Raw genomic sequence first — 22,144 nt, 5'->3', positions numbered from 1 at the left:
TGAAATCTGCAGGAAGTACAAGGATTGGACAGAAGAAGACTGGTACAAAGATATTTTCTCTGATGAAGCCCCCTTCCGACTGTTTGGGACATCTGGAAAACCGATAGTCCAGAGAAGAATAGGTGAATGCTACCATGAGTCCTGTGTCGTGCCAACAGTGAAGCATCCTGAGACCATCCATGTGTGGGGTTGCTTTTCATCCAAGGGAGTGGGCTCTCTCACAATTCTGCTCAAAAACACTGACTAAATGAATAAAGAATGGTATCAAAACGTCCTGCAAGAGCAACTTCTCCCAACGATCCAGGAGCAATTTGGAGATAATCCATGCATTTTCCAGCATGATGGAGCACCACGGCACAAGGCAAGAGTGATAATGAAGTGGCTCGGAGATCATTACATTAAAATTTTGGATCCGTGGCCAGGCAACTCTCCGGATCTTAATCCCATAGAGAACCTGTGGTCAATCCTCAAAAGGCAAGTGGACAAACAAAAGCCCACAAATTGTGATCAAATCTGAGCACTAATAAGTCAAGAATTGATCATCATCAGTCAGGATTTGGCTGTACACTTGGACAGAGAGATAAAGACTGTAAAACTGGCTCAACTATGTAAAAGCCCGATGTAGCATGATTATAACTGCCTATGAAAACGTACAGTGAATTATTGGCAGCCGAGAGCAAGAAGATATAGAAATTAAAGAGACGCAATTTGACAACTGTCATATTTTGCCTATGTCATGTTAATCATTTTGCACATTGTTGGGCCTATACAGTTTACGGTAACATTAATACATTTGATTGTTTGATTTTTAAAGGACATTTTTGTTAACTTCTGTAAAATAACCCTTCTGGTATTATGGACTTGATGTCTAATGTAAAATCTGGCTACTGAAACAAAACCACAGAGAACCATTAAGTATACAAGGGCAGTGAAAACATAATGTGAAGTTTAAGTAGGGGTATAAAAAACAAAACAAAGTACCTTTATTAGTACTCATTGGTGATATTACCCTCTGACAACACAAATGGCACATAGCTGAGAGGAACCAAAACAGATTTAAAAGGCCAAAGACAAACCTGTAACTGCTTGTCCAGCTCCTTGAACATCCTGCAGAGGCCTGAGGCAGGGTTCACATCCATTATCTTACCCTTATTGGGTGCTACATGAGAAAACACAATTCCATGTATTTAAAGAAAAAAATCACACACAATTGAAGTCAATTGTAGTCCACAAACTAAAAATACAATGCCTTTTAAAATAAATAAAAATCACTTCAATTCAATCAGCCTACACAGGTTGTTTATAAGGAGGTTAAGAATTGTTAGGCATAACCCATTTGTGGGTATTAAGACAGCACGATCATGTAGATTTACACTACAATATTTGGAAAATAAGACCCTTCCTCTCTGAACATCCACACAACTTCTTGTTCTGTCACTTGTCATAACAAGACTGGACTACTTTAACGCTCTCATTGCAGGCCTTCCTGCATGTGCAACTAGGCCCCTGCAAATGATCCAGAATGCAGCGGCATGAGAGCGCATTTTACACCACTCCTAGTCTCTCTTCACTGGCTGCTGGTTGATGCACGTATCAAATTCAAGGCTCTGATGATGGCATACAGAACAGTCACTGGGTTTGCTCCAGCATACCTAAAATCATTTCTGCAGAGCTTGCGGTCGGCTAATGAGCAGCAACTTGTTGTACCAACACAAAGAGGCACCGGACTTTCGGTTTCACTGTACCACGTTGGTGGAATGACCTTCCCAGCTCCATCCATGAAGCAGACTCACTTTTCCATGAACACTTAACATTCACTCATAAAAAAAAATATATATATATTCTTGTTGCACTCAAATCTAGTCTTGGATACTACTATTCGGATGCTAGAAACTTTGTGATGCAGCATTTTTCATACCATTGTCTCCTTAAGATGAATTGCTTATTATGTATTATTCCTCTTTTGTAAGTCGCTTTGGATAAATGCATCTGCCAAATAAATAAACTTCTTAAGTGTGTGTGAAATTCCACATTCTAGTGACACTGATAAATAGATACAGGGTGATGATAAAGCCTTTAGCTGCTTTTGGTAAAAAAGAAAACAAGGTGAAAATCTCAAGCGAGTCAGGACAGGTTTTGATGGGGTAGGGGGCTGGGGACAAACATTCTACACTTTTTAAGAGGGAAAGGAAATGGACAGACAAATAAGACAACACCCCACTCCCCTCCTCATATACCTTTCTGCCTGATTACCATTCCCATTACTTGCTTCTGTTACATTTAGTGAAATGGACTAGAAAAGGTCACAAATCATAGGATAACTGCTACTAAAACACTCCCCCTATTCTCCCTTTAAGAACACGCCCCAAATGGGAATTATCACCATTTTAAGAAAAGAAACTCTAATTCTACTTGGAATGTTTCATCTGGGTGGGGCTGGACAAACTAGACGCAGATACCAGCCCCTCATCAAACTCACATTCTTGCCTCTGGCCTTTAAAGGCTTTTACTATCAAATGCCTCATATTAAAGGGCTAGAGTTACCACCCAACGAAAGGGTTCACACTACACTACTGAAAACGGGATGTGCGACATGGCACCAAAACACAGCTATAAAACAGCTACATTTAATGGTTTGCAATGCTGTTGAAATAAATCTAGTTTTAACACAAAATTGGTCAGTCGGTATGACATTCTTCAAGGAAGAATCTGTCATTATACATTCACCCTTGTGTCATTTAAAACTTTTTTTTTCTTTCATCCATGGAACACATAAAGGAGTTATTTAATGTTATATGTCCATTCTGCTCCTTTTCATACAATGAAAGTGAATGGTGATCTATGGCTGTCAAGCAAGTTAAATTAAGTAATAACTTAAATTACAGTCCGTTCCTCATGTAAAGCTATTATATGGATGTAGCAGACTAGGAATATAGTGCATGATTCATATGAGCTACTTTGAAGAACTACTTAACAGACTCTGGTCACCATCCACTTTAAAAGAAAAAAAAACACTCAAGGTTACAGTACAGTCCATAAATATTTTAATACACAGCATTTAAAAAAATATAGCCACAAGATGTAAACATTCATGTTAATATGATTTTAGTTTGCTAAAATCACATAATAACCTATATCTGTGTAACGTTATATCCAATATTACAACTTTGTGCCATTAAGACATAACGCAGTTAACACTGTAAGCAACTACACTATGTAGATTTTATCAAACTAAAATCACTTTCACACATATAATGTTTATGTCTTGTGACTATACTTTGAAACAATGTGTATTTTAATGTTTATGGACAGGCCCCATTCACTTCCATTTTAAGCGAAGAGGAACAAATCATTTGGAATGACATGGACGTGAGTAAATGTTACATTTTTAAGTGAGCTAACCCTTGAAGATCAGGGCAAATTATATTCTTAAGAGTAGACAGTGTGAAGACCATGATAATTGAATAGCCATTGATCTATCTCACAGATGGTTGCACTCCGAGCTGACGCCAGCGATCACATCATCATAGGACCCAGGAGAGCTGTCCAACAGTAACGCCCAATGAAACCTCTCCATCAAGATGGACCACCAAGCCAGGAAAAAGCTACCGGTGCAAGATCAGCAGACCTTTCAAGGACATTAACTCTCAGACAAGCAATAGAACACATAAGAGAAATAAGTTATAGTGAACTAATAACGTACACCAGATGTCTTACTAACATTTGTTGCAAATGCAGAAGTGCAAGGTTGTCAGGGCATCAATAATATATTTGGAAAAGAATTCCACTGCAAAGGCAAGTTGATATAAAATAATTGATTGCTACTGGCTGCGTTGTATTGCTGGCATGGGGTGAAATGTTGTCAAGGTGACAGTGACGGTTTAATAATGCAACAGTGTTTGACAAATGTGATTGTTCACCAAACCCAAGAACAAATTTCTGAAAGCTGATGTTCATCCAGTTCTGAATAACCTGAAACATACTTAAGGGCAGAAACCATTTTCCATTCGTAGGCATGCTGATCGAATGAGCAAAATAACTTCAAAAAGCAGTTGTCTTTTTCTTTATTTGTCTGCAACACTCTTGCCATAGTAACCACATATGAGACAAAAAATAACCCATAATTTATTTTTGATCAACTGTTGGGTAGCTACAATGCAATTGGACACTTCAAAGAAGAACTTGGAATAATATCCAAATGAATATTCAGTTCTTAAATAATAACTAGCTACTTGGCAAACAGATTTAGCTATTGCAGTTATATATTTGTTCTGGCAACCATAGTATCAAATAAATAAGTAGGGGCATGTTCTTGAAGGCCCAATGCCTTTGATGACTATATCATACTTACCTTATGGGAGGCTAACTGTGGTCATAACTCAAGGCAAATGCGAGCACCAGCATCAACTGAGCCTGATTAAAATGACATTAGTCACCCCAGATTCCCATGCCGAGCTCCCTAAAAAGGGCATTGTTACAGCTACTGCGAAAAACACTGATGATTCAACTATAAAGTGTGCTGAACTATTCTGACTAGCCTCAGCCATGTGTTCAATGAAAAGTTTAACGCAACCATTTAACCCATCCCCTTTGAGTTATATGTAGAGATGATGCATTGAATTCATGACTAGTGACCTCAAAACAGTAATAACAACTCTACAAACTTTCAGGCACAAAAAATAATTAATGTTACTTCATGCAAGTTTACATGCCTATATCTAGAGCTGCAGATTCGATTCTGATTCACAAGCTCTCGATTTGATTCAAACCTGATTCATTTGAGAATATTTCAGTTATAATATCCATTTTGCTAACATATTACAAAAAATTCCCATCTACTACTGCAAGTTATACAGGGAACCTTCTTACATGGTGCATTAGAAAAATATACATTTTAGATAGGGCTGAAGGGTTAATAGAAATAAAATCTAAATCTAAAATAATTTGAAGTAGTGCGATTATCAAGCAGCAAAGTTTGCAAATTAATGAATTAAATAAATAACCTGTCGCGCAGCTCTGTTTTCTGTAGTGGTACAAATACTCAAAGCACTAATGAGCTAAGCACTAGTGAGGATTATAAGAGGAGCATGTTAAATTTACAGCGCTATATATTCACTAAATGCCTTGTGTATTTCCAAATATGCTTGGCCGCTAAAAGTTCCTATCCAAATCTAAAATAGCCTCATAACACCGTGTTTTGGTGGACAGAGTGGATAAGAGCATTTCTCTGCATTAAAAGGCCATTGTCAACTCTACTACAAACAAGAGTCTTCCTGTACTGCCAAAATAAAAGCCCACATAGCAATGCAGCATGCAGGTTAAGAAAATAACTTAGTAAACCCACAAGCCCTTAATTCTCATGAAGCAAAACTTCTGAGATTACGTTTCATAATTTCATCACTCCACAGATATAATGAAAGCGTGTGTCCCCTCCCCTTTGTCAATGCGTGTCATGAACACAGCGTGTATGAACCGCTATGACCAGAAACATTTGTCATTACACGATTGTTTAAAGTGATTGCATTCAATATCAAAGTCTATATTTTGGCAGGAGTTTGGCACAAGCCTCTGCTATCGGCGCGCACATTAGAGACCTTGAAAAGCATTTCACATGCTCATCCGCACAGGGTGTATATTGGATATATCTGCTCCGGTTGGCTCTGTGATGCTCTGAGTTCAAGTGAACGACACACAATATACAGTATTTGCTTAAAATTCCTTTATTTGGGTATTAAAACGTGTTTGGAATGCAGACTGTGCTGATGACTGAACTTTAGCGTCACATTCTGTGTGGGCGATCAGATCCAGGGAATACCAAAGTATACTTTGGCCTTTAGACTATGATCAGTCCTGTGACAGACAGGTTTGGCTCAACTATATGGTGCAGTGGTGGCTCAGTGGTTGAGGCTCAGGGTTACTGACCAGAAGGTCGGGGGTTCAAGCCCCAGCACCACCAAGATGCCACTGTTGGGCCCTTGAGCAAGGCACTTAACTCCAGGTTGCTCCGGGGGGTTGTCCCTGTAATAAGTGCACTGTAAGTTGCTTTGGATAAAAAAAGTGTCTGCCAAATGCATAAATGTAAATGTAAATTATACTCAGGCTACATCTACATTAATCCGATACATTTGAAAACGGCATTTCATTTCAAAATGCTCTCCGTCCACACTAGTGTTTTCAATAATTTTCCAAAAGTTGCTCGTCCACACTGAAACGTATGAAAACTCTTAAATCATGTAACTGCTCATGCGGAAAATCCCCATTGCATGTATGGTCTGAAACGCAATTGCCCTCGTGTTACGTCGCTAGAACTCCAATTCCAAGAAAACTTCCCTTCACATTTGAAGGAACGCAATGTGATGTACAAAGTAAGATTTATTTTTTAACAACACTATCAAAGTGAGTATCAAGTACAACAGTGCCACTATAACATGGGCCGCCATCTTGATTGTTTTGGTTGGATAGATCACTTGACTGCGTCACATGACAAATAAATAATTTTCAGATATACCCTTTGAGACAGGGCGCAGGCAGGGCCGGGGTCGTGATTATACACACCCGGCCCCTTATCAGGCTAATTAAGCCTACGAGAGGGATAAAGGCAGATTGCGGACGGTGGTGCGACGAGAGAGAGAGTACGGACATGTCCGTCGTGTGTGTGTTTGTCTTTTGTTTAAGTTAATAAAAGACCACGAGTGGGGAGGGGCTCGTTGCCGACCGCCTGGAGCGGGAGAACCACTGCCAGGGGCGGGGGAGACCCCTTCTGTTCCCCGAGAATGCCGCAGCATGTTCCGAGAGGACTGCCTCCGATCCGCCCAAAACAGTAATAACAACTCTACAAACTTTCAGGCACAAAAAATAATTAATGTTACTTCATGCAAGTTTACATGCCTATATCTAGAGCTGCAGATTCGATTCTGATTCACAAGCTCTCGATTTGATTCAAACCTGATTCATTTGAGAATATTTCAGTTATAATATCCATTTTGCTAACATATTACAAAAAATTCTCATCTACTACTGCAAGTTATACAGGGAACCTTCTTACATGGTGCATTAGAAAAATATACATTTTAGATAGGGCTGAAGGGTTAATAGAAATAAAATCTAAATCTAAAATAATTTGAAGTAGTGCGATTATCAAGCAGCAAAGTTTGCAAATTAATGAATTAAATAAATAACCTGTCACGCAGCTCTGTTTTCTGTAGTGGTACAAATACTCAAAGCACTAATGAGCTAAGCACTAGTGAGGATTATAAGAGGAGCATGTTAAATTTACAGCCTATATATTCACTAAATGCCTTGTGTATTTCCAAATATGCTTGGCAGCTAAAAGTTCCTATCCAAATCTAAAATAGCCTCATAACACCGTGTTTTGGTGGACAGAGTGGATAAGAGCATTTCTCTGCATTAAAAGGCCATTGTCAACTCTACTACAAACAAGAGTCTTCCTGTACTGCCAAAATAAAAGCCCACATAGCAATGCAGCATGCAGGTTAAGAAAATAACTTAGTAAACCCACAAGCCCTTAATTCTCATGAAGCAAAACTTCTGAGATTACGTTTCATAATTTCATCACTCCACAGATATAATGAAAGCGTGTGTCCCTCCCCTTTGTCAATGCGTGTCATGAACACAGCGTGTATGAACCGCTATGACCAGAAACATTTGTCATTACACGATTGTTTAAAGTGATTGCATTCAATATCAAAGTCTATATTTTGGCAGGAGTTTGGCACAAGCCTCTGCTATCGGCAGCACATTAGAGACCTTGAAAAGCATTTCACATGCTCATCCGCACAGGGTGTATATTGGATATATCTGCTCCGGTTGGCTCTGTGATGCTCTGAGTTCAAGTGAACGACACACAATATACAGTATTTGCTTAAAATTCCTTTATTTGGGTATTAAAACGTGTTTGGAATGCAGACTGTGCTGATGACGAACTTTGCGTCACATTCTGTGTGGGCGATCAGATCCAGGGAATACCAAAGTATACTTTGGCCTTTAGACTATGATCAGTCCTGTGACAGACAGGTTTGGCTCAACTATATGGTGCAGTGGTGGCTCAGTGGTTGAGGCTCAGGGTTACTGACCAGAAGGTCGGGGGTTCAAGCCCCAGCACCACCAAGATGCCACTGTTGGGCCCTTGAGCAAGGCACTTAACTCCAGGTTGCTCTGGGGGGGTTGTCCCTGTAATAAGTGCACTGTAAGTTGCTTTGGATAAAAAAAGTGTCTGCCAAATGCATAAATGTAAATTATACTCAGGCTACATCTACATTAATCCGATACATTTGAAAACGGCATTTCATTTCAAAATGCTCTCCGTCCACACTAGTGTTTTCAATAATTTTCCAAAAGTTGCTCGTCCACACTGAAGCGTATGAAAACTCTTAAATCATGTAACTGCTCATCGCGGAAAATCCCCATTGCATGTATGGTCTGAAACGCAATTGCCCTCGTGTTACGTCGCAGAACTCCAATTCCAAGAAAACTTCCCTTCACATTTGAAGGAACGCAATGTGATGTACAAAGTAAGATTTATTTTTTAACAACACTATCAAAGTGAGTATCAAGTACAACAGTGCCACTATAACATGGGCCGCCATCTTGATTGTTTTGGTTGGATAGATCACTTGACTGCGTCACATGACAAATAAATAATTTTCAGATATACCCTTTGAGACAGGGCGCAGGCAGGGCCGGGTCGTGATTATACACACCCGGCCCCTTATCAGGCTAATTAAGCCTACGAGAGGGATAAAGGCAGATTGCGGACGGTGGTGCGACGAGAGAGAGAGTACGGACATGTCCGTCGTGTGTGTGTTTGTCTTTTGTTTAAGTTAATAAAAGACCACGAGTGGGGAGGGGCTCGTTGCCGACCGCCTGGAGCGGGAGAACCACTGCCAGGGGCGGGGGAGACCCCTTCTGTTCCCCGAGAATGCCGCAGCATGTTCCGGGAGGACTGCCTCCGATCCGCCCGGAGAGGCGCGGCTGTCGTCTGTTAGAGGGTGGAGGAGTGGCCGAGGAACAATTTACGGCGTATCGGAGAACTGGCAAGTAAGTGTTTTTTTTTTCCATCTCTCTCTCCTCTCTCTCTCACTGCCGATCCGCGTTGGCCTTTTCCCTCTCATTTAAATTTTACAGTGTTTTTTGGGGGGGGTACTACACTGTTACAGGAAGTAGCCACTCCATTTTTTATATTTCTGTTCCCTCCCCTTGTCCCCTCCCTCATCCAGGTAGACGGGGATGACCTGCCAGCAGACAGGGCTTAGGGCACGCCCTCCCCCAGGGAAAGAAGGGGGGGGTGTACGTCATGCCGGGGGCTCCCCAGCCTGAGAGAACGAGGGAGGAATGTGACAGGGCGTGGCCGGGTCGTGATTATACACACCCGGTCCCTTATCAGGCTAATTAAGCCTCAGAGAGGGATGATTGCCGATGGTGTTGCGACCAGAGAGAGATCGTTTATGGATGTCCGTCATGTGTGTTGTGTTTGTCTATTGTTTAATCATTAAAATATTGTTTATATCGCAAGGCCAGTTCTCGCCTCCTCCTTTTCATTGAACTGCTTTACACCCTTTTTCACAGTCCACACTACAACGCGAAAACTGCATTTTCAAATGTATCCACTTTGGAGTGTGTTTTCAAAAAAAGCTCAGTTTTCGCAGACAAAAACACATTCTCAGTGTGGACGGAAGGCCAAAACGGAGAGAAAAAGATGTGCTTTCCAACGAAAACGTATTAGTGTGGACAAGGCTTCAGAGTGTGAAAAATTCAGCTACTACAAAATCCACACTAAACTTCGAAGCCACTTTTCTCAGTTTCAGTATTGCTGTAGTTACTGCATTTTGCCTTTGCAGTACACCACAGGCCTCCTCCAATACTTGAAAGCCCTTCAACTTGGAGATTATAAATAAAACTGGGCTGGACTTCCTTTATCTACAAGCAGCCAATTAATTCTGCTGTTTGCAAAGATTACGAGCAAACGCGACCACCATATTTGCGTATGACCATTGCACTTTTACCAAAGGTGTTTACTGATTCACTGAGGCATATCCATTTAAGTGTGAAAAGCTTCAAAAAGCCATCCCCCACCCTCATTTGAAAATGCCATTTGTGGCATCTGTTCACTTTTATGTACTCAGTGCCATCAATCCAGTCTCTTCACTTCCCCCCAACCTGCAATCTGATACTGTTACCACAGAGAGCATCATTAAATACTAAAGGACAGAAATAAAGATGGTGGGACAAAACGGTGGGGGAAGGAAAAAAATTCCCGTTGTCCCTTAAGCTATAAAACCATCCCAAATAAAGCCTCTTTTTCTTTGTCATATACTGCTTGCATTGAAATGAAAAAGAACTAAAACTTGAATAAAGTCAAAAGAAGTGAATTAGTAACTAAACTCAGAAAGCAAACTGAAGTTTTGAATACAACACAAAAAAGTGATCTAATTAAATTCTCGATTACTTAATTTTCATTACAGACTTAAAATGCACTCAGTTGTGTAGCATGAAGTTAATATAAAGCTCATTCACTAAAGTGATTAAACCCTTCATTCTTAGAAATGAGTCTAACTGGCAGCCTTTTCAGAGCGCACTCACCTTTTGTTTCCTATACACGTGGACAAGCCTATATTTGAAAAGCAGTATACAAGCCCTCTATAACCTCTATAGACTATCACCATCTATTGATATACATATATGAATGACATGGCTGTGATGAAACATCACAGCCCTGCCTGTCAACATACAGCCGTTCCTACCATCACCATAGTTTTAAGGTTTTATTCTTGTTGTTACTCATCCACCAAAAATAAAACTGCTTTGAACGTGTTTGATGCGTGTAATCAATAAATCAAGTAAGATATTTTGAGAGAAATACAATCAGAACAAAGACAGCTACATTCGGGGGAAACACAAACCGTGCTTCGCACTGCTAAATGGCACTTTGGGGGTTGTGATATATAGGTTGTGGTATTCATTGTAGTGTAATGGATTAGGGTAAATGGGCTTTGATTGAAAGCATGCAAATATCAAGGGCAGAAGTAAGCCATAATAGTGAGCGTATGAAATTAGAGCAATCCATTTTTCCCTGATTGATCGATCATTCAAGCGCAGCTGAGCAAACAAAGAGCTCAGACCTGGGGCCACTAAGATGGATGACAGCACTATAGGGAAATGTCTACATTAAATCCACTGAGACAGCATTTGAATCTTTTGAAACATGGTTTCATCCCATCATGATTGAAGCAGGCAATTTAAAGGGGAAACCTCACATTTTTCTCAGTCTGTTTCACTGTTGTACCATTATTGACTATAAAGGACATAAATAAATTACCACATTAAACTTGCATTTTTACCAATTGTATATGCAAGCACTCAGTTTAGAAGATCTAAATGGTTTCCACACATTTGACCAATTCATTTTCAAAGACCATGACATTTTCAGTAGTCTGTGATTAAAGGATAAGAAGGGATGAAATCTCTTGAGAGGTGAAAAAGGTGAGAAATTCATAGCAGGTGTTCCAGATGCATATTTTCATTTGATTTGTTTCTTCTATTTAAAGATTTGTTGTATTTAAAGCTTTTTTAAGTGTTTAAGCTTAAAGTAGCCATTTCAAGTGATTTTAATAAGAAATATATAGAGAATTTTACAAAACAATTTGGGCAAATAAGCTTCAGAAAAGGTGACTAGCTGAAAAGTAGTTTGCCTAGATCAAAATTACAAATCATTCAAAGTCAGACCAACTCATTAATGATTCATTCAGGCCAAAAAGAGAAAAGAACCAACTAAAGGAATGATTTGCTAAAAAAAAGTTTCACTCAACACAAGAGCTGTTTTTAACAATCTAAATATGTTAGAACAGAGTATAACTAGAAAAATCTAATTTAAACTGATTAATTAAAGATTAATTCAGGATGATTTGTGAACAGGTTCGACCAATTCATCAAACAGATTGGACTCAAAGAATGATTCGCTCAAAGACCAAACATCACTATATCTTGGCATAACTAGAAACAAATTTAATTTAACCCGATTCGCTAATGATTCATTGTGATTTGTTAATGGATTCGACCATTTTATTAAAAAAATGACTCGCTCACAAATCAGACATCACTACGTTTTGCAAGCCAGTTTTTCTCTACACAAGAGCAATATTTGGGTGATCAAACTTTTAGAGCAGTGCATAACTAAAAACACTTTTCCAAGCCTGGAAAATGCCATTTTTAAATTTCCTGATATTTTCAGGTTTCCCATTACAGTGGAAACCCTGTAAATCATGTAATATCTCAGGATATAAACTGGCAGGTCAGCTCTCCAACAGCATGCGCCTGTAACACCTCTGCCTCTTGTATGGCAATCTGACAGCGTTCCACCCTGGTCACTGGCCAAGACAGCATTACAGCACACTGCCAAGAGACACCAGCAGCACGGGTACGATGGAGGAAAGTGAGAAGGCAAGAAGAAAGAGAGAATGAAAGCACACTCCTGTTGGGCGGTCTGCCAGAATGCCACACTTTGGGGATATTCAGGGACAAAAGCCTTATGTCAGTAGAGAATTCCCTAAAGACTAGATGAACAAACTGAGAAATTAACTGACAGTGTAGAACCATGTCTGAGGGCGACAACTTGGCACCCAGCAGGAGACTATTGATAACAAGTGAAGAAAAGGACAATAGCTTCAATGGAAACAAAAAAAGTAGAATACAATACCTATAGATAAATCAGAGGCACAATTTCTTTTGTACACATTTTGCAGAACTTGTATTTCTGTTGCGCTTGAGAAAACTGGATTTATAGTCCCCTTTCAAACCCATTGTGTTTCAGTATGCCAAAGGAGTGAGAGTTCTTTAAAGTGGTTTCACCCACTAAAGACACCTTTTTTTGCACAAGTTTACAGTGTATGAACATGTAAAGACTCTTTAGAATTCATTTTATGATCAGGCACTCTCGGAATCATTCAAAGCAGAATGAAAATATGCTGTATTGCAGCTTTAGCAGGTCAAGAGTGATTGAAGTGAGAGGGAATTCAGAAGAGCGGTTACACTGCTGTGTGGGAGTCACTGTGCTAAGAATATCTGACATTCTGAGAACCCACAGAGATTGACGATAGGTACACATTATATAGGCACATGATTTTACACACAAACCTGTTTGAAAGAGTCATCGAGACTCCAATCGGCCAGTCCGTTTGGTGTGTTAAATGCTTGTTGATCGGAGTGGAAGTCATCGGGTTCATCCTTAACCTTAGTGGTTGGTGATCGGGCACGTTTTTTAGCAGCAGAGTGTGAGGCGGCATAAACGGGGAATGAATACGGAGGCACCCCAATGGCTGCTTGCTGAAGAGCAAAGCTCTGTTTCCTGAGGAACTCTAATCCTTCGCTTTCCTCGTCTTCACTGCCATCATCTTCATCCATCATCTCATCGTCATCATCTTCATACCCTTCAGACCCTCTTCCCCTGTCCATCTCATCAGTAGTGTCCTTCTCATTTAGGTCAGGGCTGCTTTTCGTGGGCCCCCTGGCAGCCTGCGGCCCCTGTCCACCTTTCAGCGCTCTGTCTCGGGAGTTTTTGCTGTAAAAATCAGGGGCTAATGGGGCACCCTGGGCCCTGGCAGAAGCCAGCTGTGCAGCTAGCTGTGCGGCGGAAGCTTGCTGTGCAGCCAGCTGTTGGGCATACAGAATACGGGCTTCCCTAAAGTGTCTCTCTTTGCGCTCCATCTCTAGTTTTGCCTGCTGTTGTCTCTGGAGTTGCTCCATAACCGCCTCCAATTTGACACCGGCTGAACTTCCGAAAGCCGCCTGGGAGAATGCTCCAGTCAGACTGCTGTCCTGGGACAAGCTGGGCTATAGAGTTGAAAGAGGAAAAATTACTTGAAAAAATCCCTTTAAGAAGTCAATTACTTGTTTTGAGTCAGAGAAACTTTTTTGTTTACTTATTTTTCATCTACAAAGAAATTATCAAAATTGAGAAAGCACTTTTATTTTTTTATTTCATATAAGCACTAGAAAAACAGGAATTCAGCACTTAAAATAAGTGTACAATCTCATTATTTGATTTGCACAAGTGGATGGATGTGACACGCCCATTTCTACTGATTGGTTAAACCTGCAATATCATCTGTCCTTCCTCATTCCTTTTCTTCAGAATAAAATCCTTTTCACAAGGGACATGGTGAGCGCTAAATCACTGCAATTTCTCACATTGAGGACAGCTTTTTTTTTTTTTTTAAGTAAATATTGGTGGGGATGTAAATTTGTGTCCATATACAGTATGCTGTGTTAAACAGAACAGAATGAACCTTACATTTTTAATGGCAACAAATAGTATAGGATAGTTGCAAAATACAACAGCATATCAGCGAAAGTAAATCAGGAACAGGATGCGTTTAGTTGCATTTTATTTCATAAATTCATTGGAACGGCAAGCGGGCCTGGATAGGCGGTAAGTGAAGAACAATGAACTTGACACTTGCCAAATAAAGACTGGAAAGCAAAAGGTGTAACTACGAATGAAAAAAAATATCGAAAGAGAGAATAAATTAAATATTAATACACAAACAATATAGGATGAGATCCTTCCTTCAAAAAATCCTATGGTCCTTTTGTGTCCTTGTCCTGCAAGGCTTAATCACATCCAATGAACATTTATATTTCCACTTATGTTTCCCCTGCAATTATTGACTTGATTTAAATATCATTAATAATAACAACAACAATAATAATGACCAGATAACAATATATATTTAGTTACAGTTAGGTCTATGCACAGTATGCCAAGTCATAATTTTCCATTTAAAAATAAAAATCCATTGCCACCCCATCCAGCGGTTGTCGAATCCAGGTGTCCATTGCTTGATGAGATTGCAATAAACATGCAGTAGTCAGAAGATTTTTCAAAGGAATATTAATGTTCTTCATTAAATTATTAGAATCTATCTGCAAAAACAACCAGCAAACTGGAACTTGGTGTACTTTTATTCGCTATGAAGGGGTTGAGGAAGAACAGATGATGGTGCATGTTGAGTAACCATTGGAGTGTCAAGCTCGCCCAAAACAACTTGTGCAAAACAAATATTCAAGTTATAATCTCGGTCCGTGTATCATCCGATCATTCGATTATTCCATTTAATCTGGCAAATTAAATATTTGTTTTATGTTTTTGGCTACTTCTTTTTAAATAGAAAAACAAGCAGATACTACATAAATTGTTGTGATGTAATAGACATAACGTGATTAAATGTGATAAATTAACGGTTTATTGGTTATTTCGTTTTGAAGACAAAAACGAGAATACGAATTTTCCGAAGCTACACTGACACAAACATCATGTTCCTTGTTTTTGAAACTGTCAAGAAACACAGCGGCACAAATGCATGTAAACAAATGCTCCCAAACGAAGCGGCGGATGTTTTCGAATTAACAGCATTTCAATTCTACAAAATGGTAAAAGTCGTACATTCCTTGGCTCACTTATTGCGCAGTAGGCCAACCTACCTTTGACCCCCCCAACAGTTGGCCCTAGTCCGGATAGTAAAACGACCGGACGTCCGGCCAAAACAGCGTGTCGCTTTACGTTTGGCAAAATCCAATCGATGTATGCAGTTACTATATAACTATGAGCTCATAGTTTGAAAAGGGCGAACAGTTAAATGAGATAGTCGGTTACACTCGAATCATGGCTGCCCAAAAGTATGGCGCTCTTCCAAAAACAATTAAGCTATTAAAAGAGAACGAATACAGGACGCTACAAAGTATCGCGGTCTACTGGAAACAAACGAAGATACATTTAAACTTTTAGAATTCCAAACATTACCAGCGCGCGAAATGAAACTTAGTAACAACAAATAAACAATACGAATTGTACAATGAAAAAAATCTTGATATCGTGACGTGTGCAGTGTTGATTTTCGCTACATAAAATAGCTTGATCAGAGTCAAGCGAAGGTAATCGAAATAAATATGTTCACATTGCAATCGTATTAGAAATCCTTAAAGATAGAGAACATATCACGGCATTTGCCATGCTCGAGTTATGATGATCAAATATTACAGTAGCTTATCAATATATTCAACAGGGCTCTGTACCAACAAGACCGAACTCACCACTTGCGCTTTGTTGCTACTGGAATTGTCCACCATCACTCTTTTCCTAGATACGCCACTGTACGTGTTTTTCCCCACCACAAACCTTGATCAGCGCACCGAATTAGTGTTCATCCACCGAACGTTTAAAATCCCCCTAATGCAAGAGTAATAAGCCGTTCGGTGCTTTCAGAAAAAAAAAACACTCGATGCTGGGCTTTAAAAAAAAAAGGGGGGGCCAGCCAAAGGGGAAACGCCTGACCTCACCTCCCGAACTGGCGCGTACAGGGACTCCCAGTCCCCTCGACTTTTCCTCCTCCAGCCGGAGGAAAACGCACATTTAAATCCCGCCCCACCGGCTCATGCAACAAGTTACTACGTTCTTACGTTTCCCTTTTGCCACCAGCTAAGTAAAATATTTATGGCACAAAACTGATAGGACGTTCACATACGCGGCCGTCCATGTATCTAATATTAGACATTTATTTTGGAGTCACAATTCTGATACTCAATAACCAAATATAGACATAAAAGTATTCTTCATAATTGTTAATAGCACATTATAAAATACATATACATTTTTACAGCTTACTCTTTTTGAACCAACATGTATAACAATAAAGCGTTTCTATGTAATTTGACTCATTTTTGTGATCTAAGCTGAAAGCGTTGTTGCTACGCCCTCTGCTGGTACAAAAGTGACATTTACTGTGTCATATTAGCTGACAGATATAGGCATGACTTGTAACTTGTCATGTCTAATGTCATTTATAATACAACAAAAGTTTAAAACAATGTCTGTGACATCAACTAAAGACACAACAACATTCAGTAAAGATATATCTCCCTTTATTAGGTCAATCAATATTTTACAAGCAAAAGAACATGATAAAGGCCAATTAAATATAACACAAACACCATGACACGACGCAAAGACTTCAAATACAGTGGTCTACTCCTTTCGGACAAGAGCAGCAGTCCCTTGGAAGACTCTGTATGGTAAAAACAGATGCAAGCAAATAAGTAAGGTACAACTACATAACATATGCTTGCTTAAATAAAACGTGGTTCAGAATCGCAGAATGTGTGCTAGCACTTACCACAACAGCAGACATCTATGCTTTGTCAATGCCAAGTTCCTCAGGTGTTGTGATACCAAGCTCATCAAGGGTAGGCCGAATCTCTTGGATAACATAGGGGTAGATGTCTTTGTGTGGGCCAGCTTTGTCCTGCATTGTGAATAGAAGGAGAATGTGTAAAAGACTAATGGGGCTTTTCCACTGCATGTACAACTTGACTCTGCTCGCTTTTTTGGGGTTTTCCACTGTGGATAGTACCTGATAATTTTTTTTAGTACCACTTCGGTCGAGGTTCCAAGCGAGCTGAGCCAATACTAAACGTGATGTTAATATCCTGCAGATCACTGATTGGTCTGGGAGAATCATCACTACTAGTGTCACTAGATTTCCGACACGTGACTTTAACCTGCTAGTTTTAAAGTTAGCATCAGTGAAAGCAGTATCATTTGTTCATGCAAATTTTGAATTGTGAAAAAATAAATGGCTGTGCACAAAACCACGCCGTGGTCAATAAACGAGGTGCAGACGAAAAAAAAAAAAGTCAACAAATAAGTCTTTCAGGAAGTGTCTCAGCTGTTTGCAGCACACGGCTACCACCGGACCTACCAACAGTGTAGGGAAAAGTAAAAAAAAAAAAACTTGAGTGACTACAGAACCATCAAGAAAAGTGCAAGTGGTTTGACCAAACGGATGCCATATAAACCGGCGAGCAATGGGAGGAAGATTGCCCTGGACTCAGCCACGATGGAGGATGGTACATTGTTACGTTAACTCTATACTCTACTTGAAAGCTTCACTTTATTTAGTTGCCCAGCTACTGGAAGCTTGCCTCTAAAACAACCAGGCCAATTTAACTGTTACACTTGTGTAAAATCACCATGCAACAACTGCTTTATGCAGCGCAATGATCTAGTAGCTAACAGCTAGCAGATGTGTTATCGTTTTGGTCAGTTTGTCTCATGTTTAAGATGATGTCATGGCAGTAAAGGTGGCGCAACTATGACGATCAGCCTATAATCCCACCCATGTTGAGATATAACACAGTGGAAATGCAAGCTCAGAAAAGTAAATCGAGTGGAGTCGAACCGTGACGTGCAGTGGAAAAGTGCCATAAGATAACGAGATGAGGATGTTTAACCAATACGTTTTTACATATTCAAAGGTGGCAAAGGTTTAAGTATTATTATGACCATATTTTGCATTTTTTGGAGTGTATTGCAATGTGTGAATTTGTAAGATGCAAGGCATTTTTTATCAATTTGTTTTTCCTTGTTAGGCAGCATGGTTGACATCGAAATGAAAAGCCTATATGCATTATGAAAAAAATACAATCAATAATCATTTTGCCTTGAAGTCTTTTGCCATCTAGTCCAACAAAATCTGAGTAATTAGACAATATTGTATTTGCTAGTTTACATTTTGCTTAGAATAAAAAGGAATAGTTCATCCAAAAATATTAATTTACTCACCCTCATGCCAACCCAAATGTGTTGGACTTTCTTCTGCAGAACAGAATGAAAATTTTCTCAGATTTTCAGAAGAATATCTCAGCTCTGTCGGTCACAACAATGCAAGTGCATTGTGTCCAGAACTTTGAAGTTAAAAAAAAGCACATAAAAGTAACTCATATAACTACAGGGGTTAATCAAAGTCTTCTGAAGCTATCCAATTGGTTTTGGGTTAGAACGGTCCAAAATTTAACTCCCTTTTCACTGTGCATTTTGCCATTGCAGTATCTAGGTACGATCGTGGTTTCAAGCTCAGTTACACTTCCTGGTGCTTAACACATGTGCAGAGCACTAAATGACACCTGGAAGTATAATCAAGCTTGAAATCATGATCACCAAGGAGACTGCAGTCAATATTTATAATGAAAAAGCAGATCTTTCTTGGTTAATAATGTGGATTACTTGAGCTTCAAAATTTGTCACAATTCACTTGCATTGTATGGACCTACAGAGCTGAAATATTTTTCTAAAAATCCTTGTTTGTGTTCTGTAGAAGAAACAAAGTCATACACATCTGGGATGACATGAGGGTGAGTAAAGGATGAGAGATTTTTTTGGGAGAGAATTTTAATGTGTCAATGTTATCAGCCTTAAGATGTAAAATGAATACAATATCATTGGTGTATTCTGCAGTTGTCTGGAGTGTTTTTTTGACCTTCACTGCTTCAAGGATGCGGATGGCACTGGCCAAATCGTTTAACCTCCGACAGGCTCTCAGGGCTGCGTCCAGGATCTTTGGCTCAGGTACCAAGTCGTAACCAATCAAAGTGTTCATTCCTGAGGTGGAAAGGAGGACACATTTACTTTATAGGTACCAGAGATGGTGTCAGTCTATTGGGAGTTTCTTTCCTAAACCCACAGCAAGGATACTTTCTAATTCCAAAGATTTAGAAGTTAGCTCAGAAACTTTGAAGAAGTGTTCAGTTTTTAAATGATGCTACCAGATCAAACTGAACCATTTTTTCTGGTTATTTCCACACACACTCATAAAATTATGCCAACACTACATTAAAAACACTATTCTAAGTCTATTCTCACAGATGGAAAACTGTTTGTCCTGATAGAATAGTGTTTAAATTATCTTCCTTTACAAGCTCAGCAGTCAAATGCACAGCTGTTGATTCAATTGCAATCCACACACCTTTCCTCAGCTCCCAAGCATCAATGTCTGGTTTGTTGAAGTAAGTGATCCAGCGGGCATCAAACTCTTCATCTGTCTCCTGTTTGCCATGGGAATAAGAACGGGCAGCTAGTGAAGCTGTAAAAGTGAAAAAACAATCAGAAAGAATTCAAATTTGAAGAATGGTTCAGTTCATAATTCTAAATAACTTGGATCAGTGACAACACGTCAACTTAAGTACAGATCTGTGCTATCAGGTAAGCTTGAAGAAGCAGTAAGTCATAGCTTTGCCTTCGCGACATGAGTATTTCCAGGGACACTGTAGGGTTGTAAAAGGGCCATTACCTTACAACAAGGCTCTAATGTTGTTATCCATATATCAGTCAAGGGTAACTAATCTTATTGGTGGAGTGAGATTTTGCTTTGCATACAAACCACAACCTTGTTCCAGTTGGAACATGGCCAGTGCTCTTGCTTGACCTACGTTTAAACGGTACATGGTTCAGCAGGGTAGTCTGACTTGAGCTAACTCCTGATCATCTAATAAAGAAGGTCAGACAGAGTTTCACTGATATCCCAACGACTTTGAACAATGATGCAGAGAATCATACACAATGCAAGCCTATCCTGATGACATTGATCGTCAGATAAACTTGAATCAATCCATGAACACTTATGATCGGTGTATGCATTGAGGTTAAAGTACTGACAAGTGTTTATGGAACCAATTCTCATTGACAGCATTAGCTATAGTGACACTGCCAGCATTGGATTGATGCAAGGTGAATTTGTGCACTCTTCATAGACGTTATCCTGCGGCGCACGTAGTCATACATCTCTAGGCTGCAAGAAATAACCATACAGTTCCATACCTAAGCTAAATATATTTGAAAGCTTAACCATATACAAACTGTACAATCTGTCCCATTAAAAATGAATCATGGTCAGAACAATTCAGATGTCTGATGCAGTCGGTCTTGATTGTGGCGTTTATTCCACAGAAGGCCGAAGCCTAACTTCAGTGGGTCATTACAAGGACACTGTCGGAAAACAGTTGCAGAACTCAGTAAAAGACAGGGAAGACGCGCTTTTAAAATGAAAATGCTTTTATTAAAGCGCAGTTATTCAGCACGTGATTATTATTAGTACGCATGCTGGCCGCTGATCTTGTCAATCAAGTACACATACGGCACCGGTGCGATTGGGTTAGCGCGTGTGCTAAGCTAAATTCCGAGTCAAGGTGTTCGCGTTAACTCTACATTTTATTGTCGGGTTTCCAATCACGCTACTTCCATAATGTGGTAAAATGTGTATTTACCTGTATTCTGTGGCCGTGACCTTGTTAGACTCCGAGCACCGGAGAATGAGAGTCGAAGGGCGGCTCTGAACATTGTGCGGCTAACCGGGTTAAAGTGCAGCTCACACTGAAAGATCGGCACACGCGGGCTCGCGCTTCTGAGGCTTGTACAACTCTCCGACCTGCTAACATGTGACCAACGTGTGACTGCGCATGCGCACTGCGGATGTTCTTAAGAAACACTGCAGAACCGCAGAACCATACGTCATAGCAGTGTGAGGACAACAGCGCCAGCCTAACCGTCTGATGCCGGAAGTGGGCGCGGCAAGGCATTGCGCTACTTCAGCGATTTGGAACGTTTTAAAGTTTAAAAAAACGTTATTATAAATACTTTTTTAAACGATTTAATTGAAAAGATATATATATATATATATATATATATATATATATATATATATATATATATATATATATATATATATATCTCAATTCTCAAATAGTATAAAAGATAAGAATTATGTTTTGTCCAACAAAAGACAATATACTACTATTAACAAATGTTAATAGTTTTTTAAAAGTTAAAATTATACTTTATCCATTTGTTTTGTTGATTCAAATGATTAACAATATAAATTTAACAAAGCTTAAAACAAAAAAAATACAATGAAAACAAAGCTTGAGTGTTTGAACATTTGATTTAATTGAAAATAATTTTTCATAGAACACAACAATTATATGATGGACTGAAAAAACACAAATGATTAATTTAAATAAAATTAGTTTTTTCCTCAAATCATCTTTTGAAATATGAAAAGAATCACACACTAGCTGTACCTGCTCCAAATAAATAATATTAATTAAATAAAAATACAAAATTGAACTAAATAATAAATAAATTATATAAAAATAAATTAAACCAAAGAATATAAATCTTATAAAAGTTATGCAGGCACACATTTAACAATAATTCTCAAGAGAAAAATAATTAAAATAAATCAAAACTCCATACAAATGCAGTTAATCCTGAGGCCTTTCATCATGACACTTGCTAAGAAAA

General features: G+C 39.2%; 2 protein-coding genes across 2 annotated transcripts in view; both read right to left on the bottom strand.

Moving 5' to 3' along the window:
• Positions 1-16,391, bottom strand: part of LOC127640055 (AT-rich interactive domain-containing protein 3B-like) — a 45,926-nt gene extending 29,535 nt beyond the window's left edge. Inside the window, exons 1-2 of the mRNA XM_052122427.1 lie at positions 16,105-16,391; positions 13,150-13,845 (exon numbers count right to left, since the gene is read on the bottom strand). Of these exons, the coding sequence (XP_051978387.1) occupies positions 13,150-13,845; positions 16,105-16,140 (732 nt within the window). The 5' untranslated portion in view covers positions 16,141-16,391. The remainder of the gene's footprint in view (positions 1-13,149; positions 13,846-16,104) is intronic.
• Positions 16,392-16,915: 524 nt separating this feature from the next.
• Positions 16,916-21,289, bottom strand: LOC127640477 (cytochrome c oxidase subunit 5A, mitochondrial-like). Its single transcript, XM_052123075.1, has 5 exons — positions 21,109-21,289; positions 19,812-19,928; positions 19,326-19,447; positions 17,184-17,312; positions 16,916-17,075 (listed from the first exon to the last, which is right to left on the bottom strand). Exons 1-4 carry the CDS (start codon positions 21,179-21,181, stop codon positions 17,199-17,201), a joined length of 426 nt encoding a protein of 141 aa, XP_051979035.1. The 5' UTR covers positions 21,182-21,289; the 3' UTR covers positions 16,916-17,075; positions 17,184-17,198.
• Positions 21,290-22,144: the final 855 nt, after the last annotated feature.

This window comes from Xyrauchen texanus, chromosome 49 (genome assembly GCF_025860055.1).
Source record: "Xyrauchen texanus isolate HMW12.3.18 chromosome 49, RBS_HiC_50CHRs, whole genome shotgun sequence".
NCBI classification, from domain to species: Eukaryota; Metazoa; Chordata; class Actinopteri; order Cypriniformes; family Catostomidae; genus Xyrauchen; species Xyrauchen texanus.
The sequence above is the reverse complement of the archived record's forward strand: the minus strand, read 5'-3'. Positions and strand labels throughout refer to the sequence as shown.

Excerpts from the sequence above, each read along its gene's own strand:
- LOC127640477 (XM_052123075.1), bottom strand. The coding sequence starts at position 21,181 with ATGTTCAGAGCCGCCCTTCGACTCTCATTCTCCGGTGCTCGGAGTCTA. Across the intron at positions 19,448-19,811 it reads TGCTTGGGAGCTGAGGAAAG|GAATGAACACTTTGATTGGT; the intron begins GTGTGTGGATTG and ends TTTCCACCTCAG. Across the intron at positions 17,313-19,325 it reads GCATCCTTGAAGCAGTGAAG|GACAAAGCTGGCCCACACAA; the intron begins GTCAAAAAAACA and ends TTCACAATGCAG.